The sequence below is a fragment of the Sarcophilus harrisii genome, chromosome 3, assembly GCF_902635505.1.
Source record: "Sarcophilus harrisii chromosome 3, mSarHar1.11, whole genome shotgun sequence".
NCBI lineage: Eukaryota > Metazoa > Chordata > Mammalia > Dasyuromorphia > Dasyuridae > Sarcophilus > Sarcophilus harrisii.
Window position 1 is genome coordinate 610,585,230 of NC_045428.1, and position 22,676 is coordinate 610,607,905.

General features: G+C 39.1%; 1 protein-coding gene and 1 pseudogene across 1 annotated transcript; one reads left to right on the forward strand and one right to left on the reverse strand.

The window, feature by feature from the left end:
- The first annotated feature begins 374 nt into the window (after positions 1-374).
- On the forward strand, positions 375-14,527 carry LOC116422749 (bile salt sulfotransferase-like). The gene is made up of 6 exons (XM_031961853.1): positions 375-733; positions 2,870-3,078; positions 10,130-10,205; positions 11,037-11,131; positions 13,319-13,499; positions 13,992-14,527. The coding sequence occupies exons 1-6, from the start codon at positions 592-594 to the stop codon at positions 14,108-14,110; spliced, it is 822 nt and encodes a 273-aa protein (XP_031817713.1). The 5' UTR covers positions 375-591; the 3' UTR covers positions 14,111-14,527.
- Positions 14,528-21,573: 7,046 nt separating this feature from the next.
- On the reverse strand, positions 21,574-21,662 carry LOC116423104 (annotated as a pseudogene).
- Between the last annotated feature and the right edge of the window lie 1,014 nt (positions 21,663-22,676).

Genomic DNA, 22,676 nt, shown 5'->3' on the forward strand with positions numbered 1-22,676 from the left:
TAAGGGTTGTAGAAGAAATATATGTACCAGTTATGGGGAATTCAGTTTGTTCTTCTGCTCTTCCTATATCTTATCAGAAACTATTGCATTGCAAAAACTAATGGCTAATGATTGCTTTTCATTAATAACCTGTAACCACAATGATAGTTGCTAGAAAACGTTTCTGGACATGTGGCTCCAATTACCCTTTCTGTCTCCCTCTCACTCTGTCCTTGAAGCTAAAACAAACAGATCTGATTCTCTCTACATGACACGCCTTCAGAAGTCTTAAAGGTATATGTACCATGAAAACTGACTCAGAATATGCTCTTGTTCAGCTAATATCTGTTATTGTGATCCCATGTTGTTTTAATTCAGCTGTACTTCTTGCCAGAAAGACCCAAGGGATTTCGATTCCTTGGCTTTGATCATTCTTATATCAGAAAACCTAATTCCAAAGCTTCTTAATCTTCCCACCTTCCCTTTGGCTAATCAACAGGTGGGTAGTTGACTGAAGCTTGGACAGAGTGTAGAAAACAACAGGAGCAACAGGAGCAGCCCTCACAAAGATCCAGGAGAAAGCTGTCACCTAAGTAGAAGCCAACTGCCCCCATGGAGAATTCCAACAAATTCCTGTTTTTCAAGGGAGTACCTCTCCTTTCCAGTGTTCATGATGTGGAACATATTCAAAGAATGCAAGATGAGTTTGAGTTTCAGGATGAAGATGTCATAGTAATGACCTACCCCAAGTCAGGTAAGGAGAAGGGGACGGAAACAGGACATGGGGAGGGAGTATCTTTCTTTAGAAGACATGAGCTTTCCTCTGTTTCTCTACATTCTAGGCTCAGACCTCAGAGAACAGAGACTTTAGACTGCAGGTGGCCCACCCTTGTCATTGGTGACCAGTTAAAATAATTAGATGGAAAACTAAACATTAGGAAAAAGTTATTAAAAACAAAGTTGTCCCCCTCAACTTCATGGATCCTCTGAAATCTCTTTATAGTTACCCCGGACCTTCATGGACCTCAGGTTATAAATCCAAGGCATGAACAGAGTATCTTAGGACACTTAGGTGGTAAAATAAAGTGAGAATGATTCATCTTTGTGAGTTCAAATCTGGACTTAGACAGTTCCTAGCTGTGTTTGTGGGTAAGTCATTTAACCCTGTTTCCCTCAGTTTCCTCATCTGTAAAATAAGTTGGAGAATGGGTAGTAAACCACTCCAGAATCTTTGCCAAGAAAACCTCGAATGGTGTCAGGAAGTGTAAGAGAAGAGTTCAAAAAATGAATACCAAAAATAGGGTCTGAGAAGGAAAGAAGCTGGCAAGGAACCAAAAGGCCACCAAAAAAGAGACAGAGAAGACTGATAATCCTGACACCACCGTCCCTCTTTGCCTATGCTTGTCCCTCAGAAATGTCTCCTTACACTCTTTAAAGGAAGAAGTGTTTGAGACACCCCAGGAGGGCCAGGCTAGATTCATGCTCCTGTTCCCAGAGGTCAGTGTCCCTGGTAGGCAGGGAAAGAGTCACTTGCAGGAAGAGTGGAAAGGGACTATGCTCCAGAGAGACTTACAACTGAGACTGGATTTGGCATTTCAGCAGAAGGCTTCAGGAGAAGCAGCATTCCAGCACAGGACTTCCTGACTCCATCCCTAACACTTCATTAACTACAACACTCTGAGATCTCTGGAAGGTCACCTAGCTTGCATGCAAATCGTACAACTGGGATTAGAACTCAAATCAAGTCCTCAGACCCCAGAGCAGAGGGGCACTTGTACACATGCCCTGCTTGTACACCGTCAAACCCACAGGGCAAAGGGGCCCTTGTACAGCCCTGTTAACCCATGTCTAGAAATACTCCCTGCTGCCCTCCTTCTATGTGTTTACTTATGCAGACCTCAAAACATAGAATGCACTTCCCATGCCCATCTCGAGTGGGCAGCTAGGTGGTGTAGTGGATAGCTCACCAGCCCTGAATTAGAAGTGCCTGAGTTTCAAATCTGGCTCACAGACACACATTTCCTAGCTGTGTGACCTGTGGGAAGTCAATTAACCCCAGTTCTCTCAGGAGAAAACTCAAACAACCAAACCAAAGAACCTAATTCTCTGGTGAAGTCTTATTCCTCCTTTATGGACCAGGAATCTCTGCCTTAACTTCTTAATCCCATCAGGGATGGACCTTCCCCATGACAGCTCTTTCTCTCTTACGTCTCTCATGCAATCTTCCTACTAGTGGCATATGTTTCACAGAACTGCACTGCCTGGGTCCACCTCAAGCCATGATAGTGAGTGACATGAACTCTGGGACCACATGCTGTGTCTCCTAACTCTGATCAAATACACTGTATGCACTAAGCTTAGACTTTGTACTGGCTCGTCTCCCTTGCCTGAAAGGTTCTTCTTCCTCATCTTGGTCTCATACCTTCCCTGGCTTCCTGCAGGACTGAGCTCAAATATCACCTTCCCCTTCATCCATTCTTTATGTCACTTATATGAACTGAGTTATTCACATTTCTCCTCTTACCTTTAGATTATGAACCCCTTGTGATAAGAGAATGAGTTTTTGCGTTTCCTTTCATCCCTAACATTCTGCACAGTGCCTGGCACTCTGCAAGTGCCCCAAAGATATTTGTGGAATAGCCATAGTCTCTTTGCTGTAGCCACCCACCTCTCCAGGAACATTCAACTTTCATCTCAACTTAGTAAGCAGCACTCTGTCAGGTAGAGCTGGGGAGACCTTTCCCTCCTCCTGTGGAAGTTTTCCACTGGTTCGTTCAAATATGGGCAAGACTGAAATCTGTGAAGTCTCTGCCTCCTCAGAGTGTCTGTGATTCTGTGAATAAAATAATCATGAGACCCTAACCCATCTTTTGTTTTTTATTCTATACAGGAACCCATTGGATGATACATATCCTCAGCCTGATCTACTCAAAAGGAGACCCCACTTGGGTTAAATCTGTCCCTTATTGGGAACGTTGTCCCTGGATAGAGATAAAAACTAACATGGAAAATGTCAAGAACAAGGCAAACTCCCATCTCTTCACTTCCCATCTCCCAGCCCATCTCTTCCCTAAGTCCTATTTCACCAGCAAGGCCAAGGTGAGCACATGAGGGCCCCAATTAAAAGAGAAAGAAACAGATATCTAGGAGTTGGAAGGAAGCTGGAGCAGAGAGAAGCTGGAGCAACATTTCTGTTCCATATTTCACAGGAATTCAGGGATTGGAGGAGGCAGATGGAGGCTTCTCTCTGCTCTCCATCCTTTACACACTGCCTCATAATTCTCCTGCTTGTTCCTTCTGAATATGTCACTGCCTCCCGACTCTAACTCTAACCCTAACCTGACTCTGGTGAGGAAGGGCAAAGATTATTTGAGAACATTCAGGATATGAGCATGAGATAAAGGAGAAAGGAAAAGAAAGATAGTGGAAACATGAAGAGGATTTGGATAGATTTGAAGAAATGCGGAAAACCATACTGGAGATGGGGAAATTTGAAAGGAATTAAAAGGCTTCCTGGAGAATGAGTAGTTGTAGGACGGGATTCAGGAGAGACAGAAGAGCTGTTCTTCCACTATCTAATCTATCTAATAGGCCAACATATATACAGGTGGTTAGGTTATTTTTTATGCCTTTCTCCAAATGAGAAAGCCAGGAACAATGAGATGTGAGAAACAGTGCTAATTGAAGCTAAAAGGATCCCTTTGATATGGTAAGTGAATTTCTCTCACTTAAACTTTCCTTTATGTTCTGTCACTCAAAGATAATTTGATTATTTCTTCAATGATGTGTCAAAGTTCCTTTTGGTCACAGCTTTCAGGTACTCTAATTATTCTTATATTTTCTTTCTAATCTGTTCTCCAGATCTGTTTTTCTAATGTTTCCCATTCTGTTCTATTTTTCATCCTTTTTCTATTTTATTTTATTATTTTCTGGTCTCATAGGTTCACTGGCTTTCCTTGCCCAATCTTTAATTTTCAGAGTTATTTTCATCTTTGAGACTCTCTATCTCCTTTTTAGTTGGTTAACTTTTTCCCACAATCTTCGTGTTTTTCTTGGATTTTTGTGTTTTCTCATTGTCTCTCATTTGATTTAAAATTCTTTTTGAGTTTTTTATAAATTTTCTCGGGGCAGGGAAACATTTCAAAGAATTATACCTCTAATTGGGTATGCTGGTTCCTTCTTTTGCAGAGCCATGTTTCAGCAGCACTAGCTGGGCCTGGCATTCTAATCAGCAGAGGTTCCCTCAGTCTTCCTGTATTTCCTGTACTCAGATCCTGATTCCCCACAATGTCTGGGAGGTGAAAGTTCTTGTGATTCTGTCTGTGTCTCCTGCCAAATTTAACTAGCCCCAGGGTTCTTCACTTGCTTTTCTGTGGAGCTAGCTCTGCAGTTGTTTGCACTTTACCCAAGTTAATCTTATCCTGGGGACTTTCTTCTCATCTTCTGTTCTCAGGAGGAATCACTGTTCTTCTACAAATCTTTGTTTTTCACAATCTATGTTTACTCTGAGACACAAATTTGTTCTGTTTATGGAGAAATCTGAGAGCTTGAAATGTTCTGACCTGCTCTGCCACCTTCCCAGAGTCCTCCTACTAGCTTTCTTTTTAGTAAGGCTTCCCAAGACCCATTTGACTTCATCCTCCAGAATGTCTAGCTCTAGATCAGTAGCCACAAAATCCTGGTTATCCGTGATGGTGAGAGATTTCTTATCTGCTTCTTTTGTATATTCTCATCTTTTCTTAATTCTCTTCTGCTCCTGTTAAAGCCTCTAGCATTTTTGTCTTTTTATCTTCTCCATTTTTGCATCAAACTTCCCTGAACTCTCTAATTTTCTTGAGGAGATCTCTTGTGTATCTTACTCTATTATTTTCTTCTATTTCTTTCCATTGCTCATTTAAGAAAACCTTCTTGTGTGTCCTTGCTGTTCTCTGAAATTCTGCATTCATTTGGGCATATGTGTAATTGACCTTTTTCTCTTCCATTTTCTTTCTTCCCTCAGCTATTTGTAAAACTTCAGCAGACAAGCATTTAGCTTTTTCACACTTCTTTTTATCTGGAATACTGGAATGCTTTTTCTTTGTTGCTGCCTCCTGGACAATATTTCAAACTTTTGTCCAGAGATCTTTAGGCACTCTATATACCAGTTCTCATCCTTTAAATCTTTCAATTCACCTCCATTTCATATTCATAAATGATATAAATTAGTTCATACTATAGGGTCAGATGGTTTCCTTTTAAGTACAAAGTTTGCTAGAAGAAGCTCAGGATCTGAGCCACAGGCAGCTTTAGGTTTTATTTTAGCTGACTACACTTTTCCACATTTGAATGCACAATATATAAACAATGAGATCTCTGTATTGACCATCAGGTGATATTTGTGTGTAGAGGTTCTTTATAGGTTCTTGAAAAGAAGTGTTTGCTATGACCAATAATTTACTTTGACAAAACTCTGAGTTTCTGCCCTGGTTTGTTTTCTGTACCAAAATCAATCTTGCCTGTTATTCCAATTATCATTTAATTTCCTACTTTAACATTCCAGTCCAATTAATGAGTGTGATTTTTCATATTATTTCTAGAAGATGTTATAGATCTTCATAGAATTGATTCACTGTGGTCTCTTTAGCATCAGTGGTTAGAGAACTTGCTTGTGTTACTGTGACCTTGAACAGTTTCTCTTAGATTTGAACAAATATCACTTGATATCCACAGTAGCATATGTAGTGATCATGTGAATCAAATTCAGCCATTCCCTTCCATTCAAGTTCACTGACACCTAAGATGTGAATGTTTAATCCTTCTATCTCCTATTTGACCATATCCAATTTATCTTGGTTCATAGATCTTATATTCCAGAGTCTTTAGCAATATTTATCTTTATAATATCAGCCCTTTTTTTTTTTCACTAGATGCACTCTACGCTGGGCTTTCCCTTCCAGTTAGGCCAACCATTCCATTAGTACTAGAGATTCTTGTAGTTGTCCTCCATTCTTCCCCAGGAGCATATTGGACACCTGATCTAAGGGATCATCTTCCTGTGTCATCCCTTTTAGCTTTTCATTGTTGTGGAAGGAAAGGATTCTGTAACTTAATGAAATTATGACCTGGGTTTTGGAGAATTACTCAAGATGGACGGCTCACAGGGGAGAGTTCTGACAGAAGGTCTTCCACTGGAGAAAGAAATGGCAAATCACTTCAGTATCTCTGCTAAGAAAACATCATGGATTGGACTAATACCATAAAAGAGATTTTAAATAGACTCATGTAAATTGATCATTTTTGAAATCTGCAACATCATAATGAATGGTTTTATTCTGAGTTAGTTTAGGAGGGAAAAATGGAGAAAAAACTTGTGAAAGAGTTTTTCCCCAGTACAAATTGTTTGATATCCCTTCTGTTTCTATTTTTTGAAATAACATTTTATTTTCCTCCAACTATGTGGAACCTACATGTAACAATAGTGTTAAAACATTCATTGGTTTTTATTAAAATTTTGAGTTCCAAATTTTATCTCTGCTCTCCCTCTTCTAACTCTACCCTGAGGCAGAAAGCAATCTCATATAAGTCATATGTACTATCATATTTAAAATTTCCTTGTTATTTATTGAGTTCAATAAGGCAAATGAAAGAAGGAAGGAAAAATAAAGAAACAAAAAGAAGCAAGAAGACAAAAGGAAGGAAAGAAAGAAGAGAGAAGAAAAAAGGAAATAAAGATGAAATGAATGAAAAAAAAAAAGAAATGAAGGAAGGGGGAGGAATTGTATGTTTTAATCTGCCTTCAAAAACATCAGTACTGGGAAGCTAGGTGGTACAGTGGCTTAGAGCACCAGTCCTGAAGTCAGAGGACTTGAGTTCAGATCTGGTCTCAGACACTTAAAACTTCTGAGCTGTGTGACAGTGGGCAAGTAATTTAACCCCAATTGCCTCAGGGAAAAAAACCCCAGCCCCAAAAACAAACTAACAAACAAAAACCAAACTACTTTCTCTAGAGCTGGATAGTATTTCTATCAGAAGTACTTGATCATTATATTGCTGAGAAGCAACACTAGTTTATCATACTATATTGCTGTGATTATACACAATATTCTCTTGGTTCTACTCACTTCAATTTCTACATGGTCATGTAATTCTTTTCTGGTTGTCTAAAAATAATCCTGCTTGGCATGTCTTATACCACATAATGTGCCATTACAATTAGATATCACATCCTGTTCAGCCATTCCCCTTTACTAAATCTTAGCCACTACAAAAGAGCTATTATAAATAGTTTGTGCAAATAATTCCTTCCCCTTTTTTACCTCTTTTGGATGTAGGCCTAATAGTGTCACTGTCAGATCAAAGGGTGCAAAGTTTTATATTCTATTGGGCAGAGTTCCAAATTGCTCTCCAGAATAGTTGGATCAGTTCACAACTCTACCAACATGTATTAGTATCCTACTTTTTCCACATTGCCTCCTACATTTATTATTTTCCTATTATTTTGTCATATTAGACAATCTGATCAGTGTCAGGTGATACCTCAGAGATGTTTTAATTTGCATTTATCTCCTCAGTAGTGATTTAGAAGTTTATATGAGTACAGATAGTTTTGAGTTCTTTATCTGAAAACTGCCTGTTCATATCCTTTGACCATTTATCAACTGAGGAATTAGCAAATTCTTATAACCCTAACTCTACATTATTGACAAATGAGGTCTTTATCATAGATACTCATTATAAAGTTTTATCCTCCTTTTGTGTTTTTCTTCTAATTCTGGTTGTATTGGTTTTGGTTGGGCAAAAACTTTTCATATTATAGAGTCAAAATTATGCATTTTACATGTTGTGATGCTCTCTGTATCTTGTTTCATGTTAAATTCTTCCATTCTCCATAGATTCTATAGTTAAATTATTCCATGCTCTTCTACTTTCCTACTAGTATCACCACCTTTGAATAAATCATGCATACATTTTGGCCTTCTTTTGGTGAAGAAATACATGTGAAATGTATGTCTATAACTAGTTTCTGCCATTTTATTTTCCAGTCTTCCCAGCAGTTTTTATCAAATAACGAATTTTTGTCCAAAAAGCTTAAATCTTTGGGTTTGTTAAACATTAGCTTGCTATGGTCATTTACTACAATATCTTGTATACCTAATCTATTCTACTGATCCACCAGTTTATTTCTTTGTTAGGACCAAAGTGTTTTGAAAAATACCACTTCATAATGAAATTGGAAATCAGATATGACTAGGCCACCTACCTCCATATTTTTAAAAAAGAATGTCCTGGATATTCTGGACCTTTCATTCTTTCACCAAATTTTTTGCAGCTCTATTAAATAATTGCTGCCATGTCAATACGTAAATTAATTTAGGGAGAAATGTCGGTTTTGTTGTGTTTGCTCATCTCTTTATAGTCATTAAAGCCTGTTTCCCAGGTTTTTCATCACTCTGGGCAACCCCTAATTTCGGGTTCATCAGACAAAGAGATCTGAACGATCTTGCTCTGGCCACTAATATTTTATTCATCAACAATTCCTTTGTGTTTTCATGGTTCAAAATGAAATTGTAACATTAGATTTATCTGAGGAAGCATCTGAGAACTTCACTTTAATACCTTTCTAAAGTAGTTTAGAATAGGTTTATCATGTACTTGAATCATATTTGTGCAGGCGGTGAATCAGAGAACTGGAAGCAAAAGAGGAAGAAGGAAGAGGAGTAACAGGAGGAAGAGAAGGAGGCAGCATCCAGAGCAGATGGCACTCAAATCACAAATATTCCATTAATGTATGGGTTTGACAGGATGGCTGTTTCTCTTCCGTTCGTCTTCTCTTATTCTGCAATGCTAGAGCTTTCTGAAGAACAATTTGAGTTAAAGGAAGAAGAGAAGAAGAAATTCAGGAAAATGCCTGAAGAGGAGGAGATGATGAATATAAAGGGAAGAATAGAGATTTTGAGGCTGAAGCTGGAAAGAGCAGTACATCAAGGCTGTCACATATTGTGTCCAACCACTCTTCCAGGAGAACCCTGAATGTCTGGCATATCTGAGCAAATGCTCACATTTCTACTGTGTGGAAAACCACATTCATTGAAAGATGTCTGAACAAGTTGTTCAGTCATATTTAAGATATTAGCATGTCCTGACTTCCTTCTTCACTTGCCTTTCCCCTCCATTTTCCCTGACTATGTCATCTGGGCCCACTTTGACTTTTAGTGTACATTCTCTGTGATTTGTCCTTGTTTGCATTGTCTGCACTTTTAAATGTGTTAATTAGCATATATCCAGAGCATCTTGATCTGCCTCTTCTGAACATTATCTACCCCCAGAATTGTCTCCCTTTGAGTCATCAGGATTTTTTTGTATAGAATTTCCATTCTCTCCAGAACAGACATCCCTTCTATTGGATAATTCTCTTTCCCATACTTTCCAGGTGAAAAAATTTTAATTTAAGTTACAAGACTCCTATCATACACATTATTATCTGTTCTTTATTTGAATGCCATCCTCAGCCAGGATATTGTCATGCCTTTATTCTGAACCATTGTCTAACAAATGCTTATTTCCTTTCTTTCCTTCTTTTTCCTTATTGCTAAGTAAATGACTATATTAGATATCTAATAGTGTCATTACTGTGAGTAGCTGTTTTGTATTAATAGAAAGACATTGGCAGGGACTCAAAAACTAAAGTCATGAAAGAGGAAATTATTTTCTCCACAAAAGAATCATGTGTAGAATTTTGACAAAATCCAAGTGTAACTCTAATTCCGAGGTCGTTTTTTATGAGAATAAGGACCTGACATAAGAGCAGTTGGGAAAAGCAATCTAGCCCATGGGGTGAAAAGGTATTCCCATGGCCATAGCAGATGTATGCAAAGTTACTAACATGAGTGATCCACTCTACTGAATAATTACATGCAGCTGGGAAAAGAGCAAAAACAGTTTGCCCAGTAGCAGCAACTGCCAGAGATAATTTAGTCAGTCAGCCAAAAAGGATTTATTAAGCACCTGTTAACCAGGACAGTAGTAAAAAAAAAGAGATATAAGAAATGGATGGAGAAAGCAGCTTCTAAAAATGGGTCAAATAGTTCTTCCCTGCTATGAGACTTTGCTTCATGAAGAAGGAAAATGGATGTAAGAATAACTCCAAGTGTATCCAATTTCAATCTTTCAGATCCTGTATGTTTGCCAGGAATCCAAGGGACGTCCTTGTTCTTTATACCATTTTAAAATTATATCCCATCTTACCCGTTTGCCCATCTTTTGAAGACATTTCTTTGAGGACTTCTGCAGAGAAATGGTGAGTGAAGAAGCGAATGAGTGGAGCTGCATCCTACTTCCCATCCTTATCATATTTCTCTATTTCTGCTGCACCCTGTATGCCATGTTAATGAAAATCCTATTTTCTTGATATCTCTTCATTTCCTGGGAGGCACATTCCTTCAAAGCTCAGCAATATAGACAGGCAATGTCACTGCCTGCAAAACCCACTTAGAGAAGAGTGTTAAGTAGTGAAGACTGCAATTAAGATGTTTTTCAAGACTATGACCAAGAAATTTCCTCATGAGACTGACAATAATTGGGGCCCATACTTTAGGGACTTTCAGATCTAAGACCAGTGCTCTTTCATGAAATAGCAAAGTCTCTAGAGACCAGCTCAGGCCTGGTTTGAAATGTAAATCATTCAAGTTCCCTACTTCAATCTCCATAGTGAAGTTTCCGTCATTTATTTCAGGAGGACTCCAACTTCTAGATTATTCTTTTGCATGAGAACTCTCAGGTAAAATGATGCACAGAACCTGAACCAAGTTTTTGGTTGTACTTGTGACTTCCCTGGGGCTCTTCTCCTAGTTAGCCTTCTCTTGTTTGACATTTTTTTGTGACTGGGAATCAAACTCCCTCTCCATCCCAGCCCCACCATTTTCCCTACTCTTCCTGCCAGATACACACTGTACGGTAAGAGCAGAACTTCTTTGACCATGACTCTCATTCTCACAAGGATCTAGGGCAGAGTAAGCACCTTATCAAACTGAAACAGAAATAACCTGGGCTCCCATCTCCCCTTTTCCATTCATTTCCAGTTCTATATGGATCCTGGTTTGACCACATCAAAGGATGGCTACCCATGAGAAATTCAGAGAAGTTCTTGTTCCTAACCTATGAGGAAATTCATCAAGTAAGGTCCCTGTCTTTTTGTCACCTTTCCAGGGGTCCCCATTAATGTTACTGTCTTCCCTTTCTCAATTATTTCCAATTTATCTTGCATATGTCTTAATTCTGCATGACAGATTGCATATTGTTTCAGACAGAAAAGAAACACTATTTTCTAAGGATATGTCTAGGATTCTACTAGATGTTCATGAACAAAGGCAAAAGATAGCGCTTACCCTCAAAGCATAAAATCTACTTGGGAAAAAAAATGTGCAAACAACTTTTTATGACTAAGAATAAGTGTGTAATTAATTGGACACATTCAGGAGACCGGCAGGCTAGGGTGAGGAGGGTTTGGAAAAGGTTTCCTGTACAAGGGGGAATTTCAGTTAGGACATTAAAGAAGCCAAGGAAAGTCCAGAACTTTCCAAGCATGGGGGAAAGTCAGAACAAATGCCCAAAACCAGGACATGGAGGGCTGTGTTCATCAGAGGCTGAGGGGAAAGCAGGCACAAAATCTAGAAATAGGACCAAGGACACACACCTAAGGAGAAAGCTGGAATATCAATCCAGCCTGTCAGAAATGGTATCAACAGAGCAGCTGAGAAAGAGAAAGGAGGAATGAATCCCAGTTCAGAGAGACCAGACTCCATATGCCAGTATTTGGTTCTGAAGGTAGCAACATATGATGTAGTAACTTATTAAAAAAAAAAAAAACAGACCATCAAGTGTTCTTTATCCCTGCCAGTTCTGATCCTGGGTCCATCCTCTGGTCTAGTTAAGTCCCCTCACTCTGAATCTCTTCCATGGAGATCCTGGCATTTATCAAGAGTTCTTTGTAGGATATCTCCACATGTCAGATTTTCTCTACGTGATTTGGAAGCCTGGTGGGAAGAGCTCCCAAAATCCTGAATAAGAAGGACCTCTTTTCTCCTTCTCAGAAATCTCTTGAGCTTTTCCTTACCCAGCTTCCATATCTATTTTCCTTCCTATTTGATCTCCCTTCTTTCCTTTTTTTATGGTTTTGTTCATCCTTTATCTCTTCCTTCTTCTATCTTCCTTCTTTTCTTCATCTAATCTTTTCTTCCCTCTTCATTGCTTAGTTTTAAAAGAAAAATTTCCTCAGAGATCTCTCTCACATTCTTCTCTATGACCTAACCTAACCTTGCTGTTTTTCTTTCCCCCATTTTCTGTAATCCCTTTTCCCTCTCTCCTTCCTCTCCTCAGCCACTCCATCTCTTTAATAACATATAATTCACTTTTCCCCATCTACTCAGTATCCTTTAACTTCCCCTTCAAACTCTTATTCCAACTTGCTCTTTCTTACTTTTCCCCTTCATATCTTCTTCTTGTTTTCTATCTTTCTCTTTGTTTATTTTTTCCAGTTTTCTCTTCCTTTCTGTCTTTTCTTCAACCTCCACTTCTACCTTTTATATTTTTTCATTTCTCTCCCTTCTGTTTTCTGTTTTCCTTTTACTCTAATATATTTTCCTTTTTTTCCATTTTCTTTAACTCCATCTCTTCTTCCAATGTTTTCTTTTCTTTCTTTCCCTACATTTCTTGTCCCTATTTTCCTTTTTCTTTCCCTCCATCTATTCCTTCTATTCTCTTTCTTCATTTCTTTTTCTTCAATTCTTCTTACTATTTTCATTTAATTTCTTTCTATTCCTCCATCGCTCCTTTTTGTTGTTTCTTCCTTTGTCTTTACCTCTATTTTCCTGCTTTTTTCCTCTTCTCTTTCACTCCAGCTCTTCTGTTTTCTTTTCCCTTTTCTCCTTATCTGTTCCTACTGTTTTCTTTTTTTTTTATTTGCTTCAATTCTTCTCTTTTCTTCTGTTCTTTATCTCCACCTCCCATACCAGCTCTTCATCCACTCACCATAATTTCTTAGGTTACTCCCGTTCCTCTTCCCTCCTCTACCTACAAACTTTCTTCTTTCTCTTCTTCTCTACTTGATGGCCTTTGCACTCCTGCTTCAGATCTTGTCCTCCTTCCCATTCCCACTACTCCCTAGTACCAACTCCAGTGTCTTTTCTCCCTGTACTTAGTGCTTTCACTCTTTCCCTCACATCTTTCCTTTCAGATTATTCTTTCTCTCTTCATCCAAAATCCCTGTTTCTTCTTCTCTTACCCTGTTGGCCTTCCCCTTTCCCTCCTTTTCTTTCTCTAAGACTTATTTCATCCCACCATTATAGGTTGTTTTTTTTTCTAGAATCTTAAGGTCAGTGTGGAAAAAATTTGCCAATTCATGGGCAAGGAGCTGATTGAGGAAGAAATCAATTCAGTCATGAAGAATGCTTCTTTCCAAGTTATGAAAAAGTACATCCTGGAAAACAAAGAACCTATGCCTATAAAGAATATGGAATCTGCCAAAATTATGATGATGAGAAAAGGTGAGAAGCAATGGTCTAGGACCACTAGAGAGCTAAGTAGGTGGTTAACCCCCCCATCCCAATTGACATCTATGGTCGTCGAAATAGAATCAGAAGGTGTGAAGCACAAAACAGTATGACAGAAAAGAGGCAGCCAAAGAATTTATCCCATTAATGTAATAGACTGTAGTATGTTTTTATGCAATGACACACTCAGAGATAGAATGCATGAGTTTCCAAGAAAACCTCTATCAGATTTTCCTGTAAGGGAGGAAAAACAAACAGAGGAGGGTAAGAGGAAGAGGTAAGCCTTCCTGTCAATACTGCATGAATGATGAATGATGAAGAGAAATATTCCCTGGTTGCAGGGGAGGGTGCTATCCCATAAATATCAGTCACTGCAGTCTACCCATGTCTCCTTCCTGAGTCAAGGAGGAGGGAGAAAGGGATGGGAAAAAATGATCACTAAGGACATGACCCAAGCACCTGTTGCTCTCATTTCATATGTGACAGGAATCTGTGGAGACTGGAAAAACCACTTCACAGTGACTCAAAAGGAAACATTCAACGAGCAGTACCAAGAGAAGATGAAGGGGATGGAGCAGGATCTGTTCCCATGGGATCAATGCTGAGATGGAGAATATCTGCTGTTCTCTAATTCACCCATATATGATCAACAAATGATAATTCTGGCTCCTCCTTTGCATCCCTATTCTACTTTTACTCTCTTGTTGCTCTTATTTCTAGCAGAAAAAAAAAATTAGAATTGAGACACAGGACATACATGCTGCTTCCCAAAGGAAAGCTTCCAGTTTGGATCCCTTACTCAACATGCTCATTGTACCTTTGACACACATACTCTAGATGCTATTGTGGAAAGATCCTTTTAAGCTTGTGATTTAATCATAAATGAATGCTGAATGTTGTGGGCATGTTCTACCTGTTGAGATGATGGTGACTGTAATCCTTTCTCAACAAATCCATAATGTTAAGAGATGATGTAATGTTAAATAACGCTTGCCTTGATGAAATAAATTTAATGACTCCAACCTGGTCATGATGAATAGTTTGCAAAATGAGATATTTTTCCATCCCCATTGATCCATTGGTTTCTGGAACATTTCTACCTTAAAATAACAACAACAGGATGTCCTTATAGTTTAAGCAATGCTGTGACCTGTGAAATGCAACAAAGGATAAATTACATATAAAGTACGATGGTGAGTTGATTTTTTTTTGGAGTTTTACAAATATAACCTGAAAAGCTTTAAAGGAGGGTAAAAAAAGACAGCTGTGCACCTATATTGACCAAAGTTGAGTCTATAGAGAATTACAGTCAGGTCCTGGTTAGTGTGCACAATGAATCTCATAAATGCGCACATGATTCACATTCACATTGCATTTTCTAGGGCTCTAGCCAGTGCATATATTTTTCATAATAATAACTCTGAATAATGAAAATTAGAAGGCATATATCCCCTTTATGGAATTCATCATTTCATTAATTAGGCCCTAATTGTAGCCCAAATTTAGGAAAAACAATAGAGGGTGAGATACTGAGGAATTCAGGGGAAACAAAATTGAAGGCAGGAGTGAAAGCTATGCTATCACATGTCTCTAAATCAAATTTAAAGCATAGGTGTCGGGCTGATGAATTAGCCTAATATAAGAAATCAACTTTGAATAAAAATAATGAAAATTATTGAATGAGAATTTAAGCCCTCAGTCTGTCAGGCACTTTGCTGAGCACTAGAATTACAAATAATCAAAAGGGTACAGGGACTGTCTTGTACAGAAAGTTTACATTTAATAGGGAAAGTAGTTATATGTAGAAGTTCTCTAGGATTATGTGTGGCTCTCCCTCTCTTTGGTTTTTGGAGAAGCGTCTGGATGACTCTGTTCCTCCTCTCCCGTATTGCCTGTCCTCAAGGATTGAAGGGTATGTCAGTGGTATGTGAAATCTGATACTGTGTAAAAAAGTGTGCAAAATATTTAGAAGTGTATGCAGAGGGGGAGCTAGGTTGCACAGTGAATAGAGCACCAGCCCTGAAGTCGGGAAGACCTGAATTCAAATCTGGTCCCAGACACTTAACACTTCCTAGCTGTGTGACCCTGGGCAAGTCACTTAACCTCAATTGCCTCAGCAAAAAAAAAAAAAAAAAAAAAATCTATGCAGGTGTAGTATTTTTCTTCTTTAATATAATAATCATTCTCTCTGGGAGCAGGTTTCTTGGGGAGGTTTTCTGGAGGCAGCCTTCATTTCAGTTAACAGTAATAATTACCCCAAACGCAGCCAGGTGATAAAAGTTCAGGTCTTTTATTTCTTTTCTCTTTCCTTGGGCTTGGTTAGCTCAGAGGCCTATCTCTCTGCTTGGTTCCAAGAACTCTTGCAGATTAAGATCCAAGAGCAAGGTCCTTTGCTTCTGCCTCTGCTTTCTTCAGCCTTCAGCCAGCACCTCCAGGCAGCTTTCTGAAGAGCCTTTCAGACCAGCCTTGGTGTCAGTGGGGGAAGTGCAGGAGCCCAGTCTCCACAGCTGTGTGAGATGAAGTGAATCTGGTTGCCCCTCCGAGAGAAGGTTTCTCCTGAACTGACTTGATGCTCCCCCTCAATGTTTTCAGCTCAACTCCCTGAGAGAGCCTCTCTCTGTTTCTTATATATGATCTCTTCTGAGAGAGTGGGATTTTGGGTTTCTCCCAGAGTGCTCTCTGGCCCTGAGAGCTTCAAGGGAGGTGTGAAGTCGCATATCTCATACTAAACCCTGAAATCTCCCAGACATGTGAACTCCAATGAGTACTTAAATACTTCTTGCTTATGTGAGCTCTCTAAAGTTGTGAACACAAGCGTTGTTTCTATCAGTTGTACTTAGTACCTTGTTTCAAGTTCTGGCCCATAACATCTCCTTGTAGGATCGGATCAATCATACTGAACGATGCCAAATTAGATAATTATTGTCTCTATAAACTCTAATGACTTAACACTTTATAAAGATTCCAACATGCAGGTCCATTTTCTGTTTTTATTGCCTGTGGTACACCCATGATTGCAAATGCCTGTGTAACAAGTTCAGTGACCACTCGGGCCGTCTCTTTTGCTGCTGATATTGCAAAAGTGATTCCTGAAAAGCTGTCTACCATAACATGGATAAAAGACAGACGACCAAAGATTTATAATGGGTCACATCCACTTGCCAAATTTCATTGGGTCTCAAACCATGAGGGTTTTTCCCTGGAGGGAGCATAGGAGCGTGGAAAGGAAGGCCAGCTGTACAGGCTTTTACTATGCTCCTAGCTTCCTCTCTTGTTATTCCAAATTGTAAATGAAAAGTTCGAGCAGCCTGATGGTATTTAAAATGAGTTTCTTGAGTGGGCCGAAATAGGGCAATGTTGGCTAACATAGTGAGAACACGATCTGCCTTTTGAGTTTCCAAGAAAAATAGTTGCTAGAATACAAGTATCAGAGTGCATGTGAAAGAGGTAACACTTACCTGGATGTTTTCTCACTTGTTCTTGAAGTTCCTTAAAAAGCTGAAATACAGTATAGGCTACAAATTTTATCTGAGCTGTAGCAATTCTTTGTACCACACCTACTGAATGGGCTGAATCAGATATTCTATTTATATCTCCTGAATAATAAATAAGAGCTAGCATAATTGCATACAACTCCTGCTGAGTGGACTGAAAAGGAGTTCTGACTACTCTTTTCTTCAAAAATCCATGGCCAGTAATGTAATAAATGGATTATCTTTAAGGAGGACCCATATATTAAATTTGGAGCTGTGCCCAATAAAATTTGCCAGCATGCATTAATTATCCCAGATAATCGTATTATTCATTTCATGGCTTTTAAAGAGATTCTAGCCACAAACACTGGGTAAGGAGTGAGGCTTTGTTCTGGTTGTGCTGGGAGGTTCACCCTGTCTTACACTGTCTCCCTGATGAAGGACTGCTGTGGGTGCCTCTTGTGTACAAAATGATATTTAAGGTTTTAGTGAATCTTTCTACCACATTGGATAAAGCCAGTTCAACCCCTTTCAGAGACTCTTGGAGCTTCTTTTGTAAGCTGGTGGGTCTGTCTAAGCAGTGCCTCCCTTAAATGTCATACAATGGTTGTAATTGATAAGTAGTTAAGCCTAACACTGGAAACATCCATTGGATATCTTCTATCAGTTTCTCAAAGTCATTTAAGGTATTCCACTTTTCTGTTCCTAAAGAAAGTTTTTGTACTATTAATTGTCTTGGGGTAGATTTCAAACCCTACATATTGAGAAGGAACATATTTTTGAATTTTTTCTGGGGCTGTATACAATTGGTAGTTCCTTAGTGTTCCTGTGGTCTTTTGTAGGCTTCCTTCTAACATTTGCTCCTCAGGGGCACACTCCAAGATATCATCTATGTAATATAATAACATAATGACATACTTTTGGAAATGCTTTTCTTACTAGAGTAAGAACATATATTTGACACATAGTAGGGTCATTTTTCATTCCCTATGGCAAAACTGTCCATTCAAATCTTTATAGGACTCAGCTAACATTAATCTGGGCACTGAAAGACAAAACTTTTATATTCTCTGTCTGGATCCTACCACTGGGGCAGCCAGAAGCCAGAGGAACAGGAAAGAGAAGACAGCTTTATAGCCAATCAGGTACATGTTCAGGAACTTCTCCTCTGCCTCTCCCCCTGCCTCATTTTTTTATATCCTATAGCTCTCACTGCCTCATATAAGCCTGAAGAACTATTGCCAAGTTACAGCTGGGAAGGATCTCCTCAGATCTTTGTGCTCACTCCTACACATTCGTCACTGGTCAAGATATTCTCTTGCACAGATCAAAATGGGCCCATGATTTAGGCATAAAGAACGGGATTATAAACAAATTAGAGGAACATACGATACTTTTTCTCTCAGACCTGTGGAGGAGGAAGAAATTTGTGATCAAAGATGAACTAGAGACTATCATTGATCACAAAATAGAAAATGTTGATTAAAGCCTTTGTACAAACAAAACTAATGCAAACAAGATTAGAAGGGAAGCAACAAACTGGGAAAACATCTTCAATTAAAGGTTCTGAAAAAGGCCTCCCTTCCAAAATATATAGAGAATTGACTCAAATTTATAAGAAATCAAGCCATTCTCCAATCGATAAACGGTCAAAGGATATGAACAGACAATTTTCAGATGATGAAATTGAAACTATTACCACTCATATGAAAGAGTGTTCCAAATCACTATTAATCAGAGAATGCAAATTAAGACAACTCTGAGATACCACTACACACCTGTCAGATTGGCTAAGATGACAGGAAAAAATAATGATGAATGTTGGAGGGGATGCGGGAAAACTTGGACACTGATGCATTGTTGGTGGAGTTGTGAACGAATCTAACCATTCTGGAGAGAAATATGGAATTATGCCCAAAAAGTAATCAAACTGTGCATACCCTTTGACGCAGCAGTGCTACTACTGGGCTTATACCACAAGGACATACTAAAGAAGGGAAAAGGACCTATATGTGCCAAAATGTTTGTGGCAGCCCTGTTTGTAGTGGCTAGAAACTGGAAAATGAATGGATGCCCATCAATTGGAGAATGATTGAGTAAATTGTGGTATACAAATGTTATGGAATAATATTTTTCTGTAAGAAATGACCAGCAGCATGAATACAGAGAGGCTTGGAGAGACTTACATGAACTGATGCTAAGTGAAATGAGCAGAACCAGGAGATCATTATATACTTCAAAAATGATACTATATGAAGATGTATTCTGATGGAAGTGGATTTCTTTGACAAAGAGACCTAATTCAGTTTCAATTGATCAATGATGGACCAAAGCAGCTACACCCAAAGAAAGAACACTGGGAAATGAATGTAAACTGTTTGCATTTTTGTTTTTCTTCCCGGGTTATTTTTACCTTCTGAATCCAATTCTCCCTGTGCAACAAGAGAACTGTTTGGTTCTGCACATATATATTGTATCTATGATATACTGTGACATATTTAACATATATAGGACTGCTTGCAATCTAGGAGAGGGGGTAAAGGGAGAGAGGGGAAAAATTGGAAGAAAAGTGAGTGTAAGGGATAATGTTGTAAAAAAATTACCCTGGCATTGGTTCTGTCAATAAAAAATTATTATAATAAATAAAAAACAGATATTCTCTTGCATGGCAGCAAACACTCTGATGTTCTCAGCAATAGTCAACAATCATGACTTCAGTTTGATGGAAAACAGGCCCTGAGTACATGCACAATGAGGTCTGTAAATACCAATAGCAATCCTTCCTGTACCCATTCTTAGTCAATGCTGTTATCCATCAACCTCATAAGTTGACCCTGCACCAACCCAGCTTGGTATTTTCTCATTTTCTTAAGCTAAGCCTTCAACAAGACCCTTAACAATTTTCCTTATCCAGAGGGATAGAATAGAAACAATCCTTAATATGTATAACCCACAGAGGTCATTCCCTAGGCAACTGAGTAAGGGATGGAAGCCCAGGCTAAAGAGTTCCCATAGTTTCCATCTGTTCATTCACTTTTCTCAAATCAGTCAATATCCTCCATTTTCCAGATTTCTTTTATAGAGCAAAATACAAGGGAATTGCAAGGACTTAGAGAAGGTTGAAAGTGTCCTTGGTCAAGTTGCTCCTGTACTATATCTAATAAGACCTGAATTTTTCCTGGGTAAGGGCCACTGTTCCACCCACTGTTGTATCAATTTTCAGTTAGAAGGGAATAGAGGTAAGGGTTGGCAGACATTCATCAGCAGCCCTGACTAAAAAGCTGAAGCACTCAATTGTAATCCCAACAGCTGTGCAATGTCTTTTCTCTTTTGCCTTGCTTCAGGACTTGAGAAAGAAAAACTGTGCTAAAGGTGCCCAGTGTGTCATTGTCCCTCCTGCTCCTCCTTCTCCCACCCATTAAGGTGGAGTTGAGGGAGGAGGAAAGCAGAGGATATCCCAAGGGCACATGCTTGGGCTTAGGCAGAAGTGAAGGCAGGCTGAGAAACTGAGAAGTGCTCTACCCCTCAAACTTCTCAGCACAGTCCTTATATTCCTTCTGGCCCAACTTGCCATGCTCCTCAAACTTCCCAGCCTCAATACAAATAACATAAATAAACAAAATACTATAAAAGACTTCCTTAACTCCTTCCCTTGGGCTGTACCCTCCTCAGCTACAGACATAACCCCTGCTTGTTTTTGTCCTCATACTTCCTTGTTTGATACCCCATGCTAAAAGCTTTCTTTTTCTTTTTCTTGTATACCCCTAAGAGAAACAGTATGGAGGCTTTGGGGAGACTTCTTCACTTAGGCCAGTGTAAGGGTGATAATGTTCTGTAGCTGGAGGATTCTCCTATCCAAATCCCTATTCTAACACCAATGATCTTATTTGAAACTTACCAAAGAGGAAGATGGAAGCAAATTTCCCAATAATTTATCATTTATTATATGGAGCATGTGACCTGATAATAAAGCATAGGCCTAGTGATCTTAGCTCTGGCCACTATATGCCAACTTGAGGATACAATACACTTTTCTAAGCACAGAACAAAGTACAGAGAAGAAATCATCTAATTGGTTCAGCACTACAAAGGTGAAAGATTGTCATTGGCTGATTCCAAAGAAGTAGACATAGGTGCCATGTGGTATGAAGACTACCTCTCATTCATTACCTCCAAGGAATGCCTTTGTAAACTTTCAAGTCCCAGCTACTCCCAAAAGTCCCTGATGAGGACAGACTTACTGGTAATTGGGGAATTTGAAAGATCGCCTTAATTGTTAAAGATGGGACAAGGACAGATTCTCCTGGTCAAGTTGTCCTGGCTTCTCACGAATAACCCAGAAACCTTGCAAGAGGTGCTGAAACAATTATGAGATAATATTTTATGAGACTATTGACTACAAAGTCTATCTTTAACTCCTGGCAACCGTATCCTTAGTGTGTAACATCAGGGAGGGAGATGTGGACTCTAGCACACCTAAGCTTCTAAACTCAAACAAAAGAAAATGGGCTTCACCTTCAAAAGCATCATAATAGAATAAATTAGTCATTTTGTACAAGGAGAACTGAGTAAAAGTAAAAGAAGAAAAAAAGAGAAAAAATATGGAGCACTTCATGAATTTTGTCATCCTTCTGCAGGGACCATGCTAATCTTTATCATTCCAATTTTAATAAATGAGGGACCCATGTGAGTACCTGCCTCTTTTTTACTGGCAAAAAAGTGGGATGATTCTTTGTTGGCATACACAGGAGTCATCTGACAGTGGCTGCTGGAGATACAACCCAGAATGGATCTCCTCTTGTGAGAGGATGATACAAAAAAAACTGAAAGGCAGTTGTATTGACTGATCTCTCTCCTCTTCCCTCTGCCTCCAATTTATTTCATTCCCAGTCCACAAGCAGCACCTATGTCAGCAAAGGCTGCCCTGCAACTCCTTCAGATGGTATGATTCACAGCTGTGGAGGCTCTCAGACAACTGATCCATCCTTTAACAGTTCTTTAAATTCCCCGTCTTTTTGGCCAAAAGGGAGAAAAGTCAAGTTCTCCATTCCATAATCACCCTGCCTCTTTTTACTTTGAGGATGCATATTTCCAGAGTTGAAGCCCAGCAACTAAACTGTGTCCTGAGACTGGCAGAACAACAATTCTTTGCACTCAACATCTGGATAACGTCAGCCACAGAAAACTCTGAAAATAATTCCAAATCAGCATTAGCTGATCTGACTGGACAGGCACCTGTAATCCCCATGCTCCATTCATGAATCCTGCTAGGAATCACATTTCTGCATTGTTGCTATTATCTCTCCATGGTCAGGGCTACAGCTCACTGTGTATTTATTGATATGTTTTGAGATTTGCCCACACTAAAGGGTGTTTTCTCTAGAGAGCCCAGAGCTTATGTGTCTTGTTTTCCTCTTTAAATGGAATAAAGAAAGCCTTTTACTCATGGTCACTGTTAGCTTTTTGTTTTTATTTTATTATTAGAGTTAACTGTGCTTGTGATAGCCTATAGGAGCTCTCTAATTTCTTAGAGCTGCTGTGAGTCTCTCATTTGGATAGCAGTGACACTCATAAGGGGCTGTTCTAGGAACTTGGAGCTCTCTAAGGCTACTGGTGATTCACTCTGGCCAACCATTACCTCTCAGTCTGGTCTCTGCACAGGAACCTCCAGAAACATGGACCTTGTATTCACAAAGGG